The sequence below is a fragment of the Bidens hawaiensis genome, unplaced genomic scaffold (assembly GCF_021521415.1).
Source record: "Bidens hawaiensis isolate Kalapana, Puna unplaced genomic scaffold, B.hawaiensis_p1.1 tig00039879_1, whole genome shotgun sequence".
In the NCBI taxonomy this organism is placed as follows: Eukaryota; Viridiplantae; Streptophyta; class Magnoliopsida; order Asterales; family Asteraceae; genus Bidens; species Bidens hawaiensis.
Genome location: NW_027497014.1, coordinates 62,968 through 69,951, shown reverse-complemented (window position 1 = coordinate 69,951; position 6,984 = coordinate 62,968). Strand labels below are relative to the sequence as shown.

The window sequence follows — 6,984 nt, the reverse complement described above, 5'->3', positions numbered from 1 at the left end:
GTGCACCGTGTTTTATTAGGCAAATTGGATTTTAGAGCATGTTTAGGATTGAGTTTGAAAAATGCTTATTGGCTTATTAGGGTTTTCAAAAAGCCACTAAGATAAAAGGTGTTTGGCAATCATAAAAATCTTTCTTATTTTAGCTTTCTGAAAATGTTAAAAAGCAGTTTTTCAAAAGCCCCAAATCCTGGTTTTTCAAAATGACTTTTTGAAAAAGCTAATAAGCAAATAAGCATGTTTCAAACTCAATCCCAAACATGCTCTTAATAATCCCACCTTTTTGCAGTTGGCTGATAATAATCCCACCTCAAAAAATTCTTGCCACTAGTCCCACCTTTCGGCCTATTTTTTCTCATTGGACCTGTTAAAAAAAGAAATTAACGGAAGCTTAACTCCGTTAAGTTTTTTCTGAATTTCAAACTGATGTTTTAGAGCTTTTGATTGGAATGACTATACGAGTCGATTGATGTAAAATTCACCTCAAAAGGATGTTTCAATTCAGGTTTTTAAACTTCCAATTAACAAAAAAATAAAGCCGTTTGGAGCTCTGTGTCGTGATAAGTTTTACATCAATCGACTCATATCCTCCTTCCGATCAAAACCTCTAAAACATCAGTTTAAAATTCGAAAAAAACTTAACGGAGTTCATTTCTTTAACGGGGGTCCAATGTGAAAAAATTGGGCGAAATGTGGGACTGGTGGCAAGAACTTTTTGAGGTGGGATTATTATCGGCCAACTGCATAAAGGTGGGATTATTAAAATCCAATTTGCCTTTTTATTGCATCTAGTTATCTGACTCTAATCATTCAATGTCGCATATCACTTTCAAAATGCACATCCAAATGCTCCCGTTGTCAAATCCATCTTATCCAAGCAATTATAGGATGAGGAGAGAGAATTAAACGAAAATGACGTGTTACTTGATAACATTTTATGTTTATTAAACTTCATTAAATTTTGTGTAGGTAAATTGCAAGGCACATTCTTGTGTCTGATTGTTTTGTTGACAAGTTACAACCGATCCTGAAGCTTGGTTCGGAAGAAAAAGCATATAATGGCTGAAGGGATTGAGAATGTGGAACTTAAATTCAGAATATATGATGGAACAGATATTAGTCATGGCAGTTATGCATCTTCAACTACTGTAACTGCTATTAAGCAGAAGCTTGTTTCTGAGTGGCCTCAAGGTTTGAAATAATTACTTTTAGCTCATATGTTTATTGCTTTTACTTCGGGGGCTGATTAGTAATTACACCAAAATGTTATTTACTTTCAAGTTGCATCCTTTTGTAATATATGCGCATTTTTTACTGTTATATGTAAGTAACTTTTTATAGCAGGTAAAGTGGTGACGTGTCACCGTTTTTTGGTGATGTGGTGCCTGTTGCAATGTACCACTTCACCATCTTATCGGTTATAGAAGCTGAGTACATACGATGAGAAAAAAAATATATAACTTACTTTCACCTATATGTAGTATATGTACAAGTTTTTTACTGCTGTATGTAACCTTGTGATGGCGTGTCACCAGCTTTTGGTGATGTGGCAGTGTGCAACTGATAAGAACTAAGTATGGAATTGAATTAGGAAATATAAGAAGATATCAAATGTTTAAACTATATTATTATATTGAAATATTATATTGAAGAAGCTGATCTCAAAGTATCTACAATGGATAACTAACCACCGAAGTGGTCCCGGGCTATGCCCCTCTCATGCTAATGCAATGAGCCTAACAACTTACCTAATATCTCTCCCCTTTCCTAAATGACTATTAATCCTTATTTATAGAAATAGAAATTACACTTACCCCCTCCCACAATTATAAAACGACTATTAAGTATTAAGTAATAAACTAGAATAAGATCTCTATCAGCAACTGCCACATCACCATCTTACCTGCTATAGAAGGTTACTTACATATAATGGAAGAAACATTTTACTCGCATAAAATGACATAAGGATGAAAGTAGGTTGTATTTTGTATTTTATTTTTGTCTATGCATTCACTTGATCATTTTCCTTTGATAAAAGAATGTTATAGTTGAATATATATACGTTTAGGGAAAATTGAATGAAATATATACTTTTATGTGCTCCAATAAGCATTCGCAATCGCATCATGAGGATGCGAAGGTGAACAGATCTTATGAATCTTTTATTATACATTTAGGGCAAGTGGTATGAAATTGAATTGTACTTTACACCTTTCTTTTAGGTACAAATAAAATTAACTTACAATTTATTAACCGATTTTAGCAACCAATCTTATTTTAACAGATTTTACCCGTAACCCTTGAAATTGCATGTCCTAAAACATACATAATATGCTTATATGAAAAAATGAATAAATAACAAGATTGTTAGAATGATATTTTTTGAAAAATTTGTTTATAAAAATAACTAAATGCCACATGGCATATGCATATACACAAAAATGACTTAATAAAAAAATCGCCACATCAGCAATTTTTTTAGAATCAGCAAAAAATGACACGTGTATACTTCAGTGTTGGCTGATAAAATCAGGAAAATAAGTGTAAAAGTTCGTTTATTTGTGGACAGATCATTTCTTAATTCTTCTATTTGCTTGATTAAAATATATTCTGAAACCAAATTTTGCCTTTTTATAGGTAAATCTGTAGTACCGAAAACTATTAACGACATGAAACTGATACATCTGGGAAAAGTTTTGGAAAATAATAAGACGTTATCAGAATGTGGGGTCCGTGATGGCGCGTTTGCAGGTGGAGTAATCACAATGCATGTTGTTATTCAACCCGCTGTCGCCAAAAATAAATCAGGTTAGTTTAATAATATTTCTTTGTCTTGTTTATTTCTGTGTGATGATTAGGATTGTAAACGAACCGTGATCGTTCGTTTAACTTTAACTGAACAAGCAATCGAACATGAAAAACCAAGCCAACATGTTTTCTTGTTCTTGTTTGTTTGTTAAGAAAATAAAAGTATAAACGTACGTTTCACGAACGTAAACAAATGAACATAGATGAACAAGTATGACTGAGCTAAAACCAGTTTAAGGTAAATGTAAACACCAATGTGTTGGGCTTAGAAGTTATTAAAACTAGACTAAATTGTAATGAGACTAAAAAATTAGAATGAATACATTAATGAACGTAAAATAACAAACTTAAACAAACGTAAAATAATTACATAAATGAATGCAAATGAACGAAGATAAAAGAAAAAAAAATGAACAAACGTAAATAAACGTTCACAAACATAAATAAATGAACGAGGCGTGTGTTCATGTCTGTTCGTTTAAAAACTTTTGTTCATGGTCGTTCGTTTATTAAATAAACGATCTTCCCGCTGACAGTTCATGAACGGTTCACTGAACTTATGATGCTTAATGGCATCAATTTGAGCTTGTTTACTTTGTTATTTATATTTTTAATTGGTGAAAACGAGTAATTTAAGTAAAGATAGCTAAAAAAGGAAACTTGTCAAATGAGTTTAACAAATGAAAGCCGACCAAAGTTTACTGCACTAGAAATAAGGGAAATGCTAAACAGCGTTTTAAATAATTCGGCCTGTTTGACTGTCAACCTAAACGGGTACAACAAGAAATTTGAATCCCTTGTATTCCTTCTTTTATGTGATACAGCCAAAAAGCAAGACGAGACGCGAAAACTGAATACATGTGGATGCACAATTTTATAGATATGCTAAAGGCCCATATATGCAATCATATAATCTTGGTTAGCATTTCGATGCTTCAAATATTTGAAAAGACGTCTTCTTGTTTGATATTGATATTCTTTCGGGTGTGTCGTTTATGTTCTGAAATGGTGTATGAGCCCGAGAGGTTTGTTTCTATTTTGTCCTTGTATTTGTTTTTGTTTTTTGTATATTGATATCGTTTTTAACATGCCGACTTGAAATCATATCGAACCAAATGATCGGGTATAATTTTGATGAAAATGTTTGAGCTTAAATCAAGAGACTACAACAATGTACGTTATGCCAATTCTTGTTTTGCATAATATACTTTATTGGATCCTTTGTATGCAATATAGCTAGACGTAAGTTAGAAGGATAATGAGCTTCACAATTGGTGCTAGACGAGACGGGCTGTGTCCGTGGTTGATGGGTCGAACTTGAAAAGTGGTTAAACACATGAACTCGAACACGACACATTAGTACTAAAAAATCACCAATTTGCAATGAGAAGTAAAAGTACGTATAAAATAAATATGTTCAAACTAAAAAAGTTTTATGTTTAAATTTTGAATCTTGTCATAAAAAAATCTGAACCAGTTTTGATAAACATGTTTGTCAAACTGACTTATATTGTTTAGATTAAACAGAGGCTAGTAGTTTCGTGTTATGTTCTTGTGTTGCGTCTTGAATATCTCATGACATGAAGAAAGACAAGCAAGAACATTGACTTATTAGCTCGATACCCTTTTGTTGAAATTAAGCATACCCGTGACCTGACCTGACCCGGTACTATTTGGTTGGGATTAAGCAAGCCCGCAAACCGACCCTATTTAACTAGAAACGAGTTTGGCGGGTTGGGGTGCAACGGATCTCGCGGGTCTTACCCGATTTTTGCCAAGCTCCACTAATAAATGCACTCAACAATAATGACATTACACAATTTATGCCTACCCCGGAGAAACAGTGATGTACAGCCTTATAAACAACCACTAGCTTTGTGTTTTCTTTCAATGTTTATTTTTTTTGGACGGCATTATTATATAACACAAAAAATAATATAGAAAATAGAACCGGTAATTCAACAACAAAAAGAAATAATAATAACCTGTGGACACACAATGGCTTTATTAATTTACTAAATTTTATTCCCCATATTACGGGGGTTATTTTATATTATTCGTTTTTAATATTTATATATGTATATTTGGATTTTAATTTTATTTATTTAAGAAAGTTAATAATTAATATACTTTAGGTTTGATGATAAAATGGTTTCACAAATAAATGATATGTTACAATCCGGTTTAAAAGCTATCTGGGTTTGGTGATACCCATTACCCGTGTATTTTCTTTATTATAAAATTGTTTCTTAATTATAAATAATATCTTTTTTTAAATAAATAGGATATTAATTTTTAGTGATTTTCATATCAAATATTTTATGAGATTAATTTTTAATATAATGAGATGTTATAACTCGTTTAAGAGCTATCTGGGTTTGGTAAGACCTTTACCTGTGAATTCGGGTCAAATGCGTGAGAAATCTTCATTTATAAATAAAGCAATCTGATGGTTTGAGAGAATGGTTGTTTTACATTTTTCGTTTTTTAATATTTATTTTTTGGATTTTAATTTTCTTTATTGTACTAAAGTTAATAATATACTTAGAGTTTGATGATGAAAGGGTTTTATAAATAAATGATATGTTATAACCCATTTAAAAGCTATCTGGATTTGGTGACCCATGATCCGTTTATATTTTTTACTATAAAATTGTTTATTAATTATAAATAATATCTTCTTCCTTTTAAATTGGATATTAAATTTTAGTATATCCCTATTTTATAGGATTTTCATATCAAATAATTGGTAAGATTAATTTTTAATTTAATGAGATGTTATAACCCGTTTAAGAGCTATCTGGTTTGATAAGACCCATACCTATGAATTTGGGTTAAATCAATGAGAGGCCTTTATTTAAAAATCAAACGATTTGATGGCTTCCATAAAAGGGGGGAGCGACCACATCGCGACACGTAGGATTTTAGAGGTTTTGTTTATATATATTAAAAGGCATGTCTTGACTGTGAGAAGAATTTCACTGTAGCAAAAATGTATTAGGGTATGTTTGGTTGTAGGTAATGGAATGAAAGGGAAATGGAATGGAAGAAGGAATGGAATGGACAAGGTAATGAAATGAATCATTTCATTTCTTTGTCTTGTTTGGTTAACCCAAGGGAATAAAATGAATTATTACTTTATTTTGTTTGGTATCCTAAAAAATTGTATGATGAAATAGAAATAATAAAAACACTCTTTTAAAAAAAAAAAAACCGCAATGGCGATGGTGGTGGTGTTAGCTCCGGCGACGAAAAATGGTGGTGGCAGTGGCGACGGTGGTGGTGGGGGTGGTGGTGGTCAAGTGGTGGTAGCATTGGTAGTCATGGTGATGGTAGGCGGTGATGGTCAGGCAGTGGCAGTGACAATGTTTTCGGTGGTTACAGTGACGATGGTAGCGACGGTGGTGGCGATGGTTGCATTGGTGGTAAGGTGGTGGTGGCGGAGGCGGTGGTGGTGGCAATGGTGGCGGTAAGGTGTCGGTGATAGCAATGGTAGCGGTAGTTGTTGTTAGGTGGTGATGGTGTTGTTGAGAAATTAGTATGAAGTAGGAATGAAATGAAAAAAAAGAAGGGGGTAGGAAAGAATGGTTTTGATGGAATGGGATTCCATGTGTAATAGATGATTCCATTTCATTCCATTCAGCAACCAAACACCATTTTTTTCATTCGTACGCAATAAATCATTCCATTTCCTTTATCATTCATGCATAGCAAACGCTACCGTCGTCTTCTTGCATATGGTACAAGCTTGTTATAGCATCAATATATCTCCTGCCACCATTTCTCCTTTTCAAACGCGTGTTGTTCTAGAACCATCATCTTCATTTTTATCTTTTGATTAGCTTCTCGATATTGGAAATAGATTGGGTTAATCCGACGTGGTGTTGTGCATTACAAGGTTGTCGCTGCCATTCTGAAATGAGGAAGATACGTTGGTTGATTTGGGGATTAATACGCAAAGACATGTAGATCTTGGTGCATTAACCACAAGCTAGCTAGGTTTCAAGATTTTGGGTTTGACGAAACTGCGTATATGAAAGATGAGAGGAGCTTCCTAGATTTAGTCTAAAACTTGCTCAGTTTGTCAGTAACTTTCAGGTGTGTCGGTTGTGTTGTTATCCAATTTATAACCCTAACAATCCTCTGTTCTTTGAAATTACAGTTTCATTTCATCATATA

The 6,984-nt window shown here is 33.1% G+C and overlaps 1 protein-coding gene across 1 annotated transcript; it reads left to right on the top strand.

The window, feature by feature from the left end:
* The first annotated feature begins 764 nt into the window (after positions 1-764).
* On the top strand, positions 765-4,032 carry LOC143591537 (membrane-anchored ubiquitin-fold protein 3-like). Its single transcript, XM_077071718.1, has 3 exons — positions 765-1,188; positions 2,635-2,805; positions 3,630-4,032. Exons 1-3 carry the CDS (start codon positions 1,056-1,058, stop codon positions 3,683-3,685), a joined length of 360 nt encoding a protein of 119 aa, XP_076927833.1. The 5' UTR covers positions 765-1,055; the 3' UTR covers positions 3,686-4,032.
* The last annotated feature ends 2,952 nt before the right edge of the window (positions 4,033-6,984 follow it).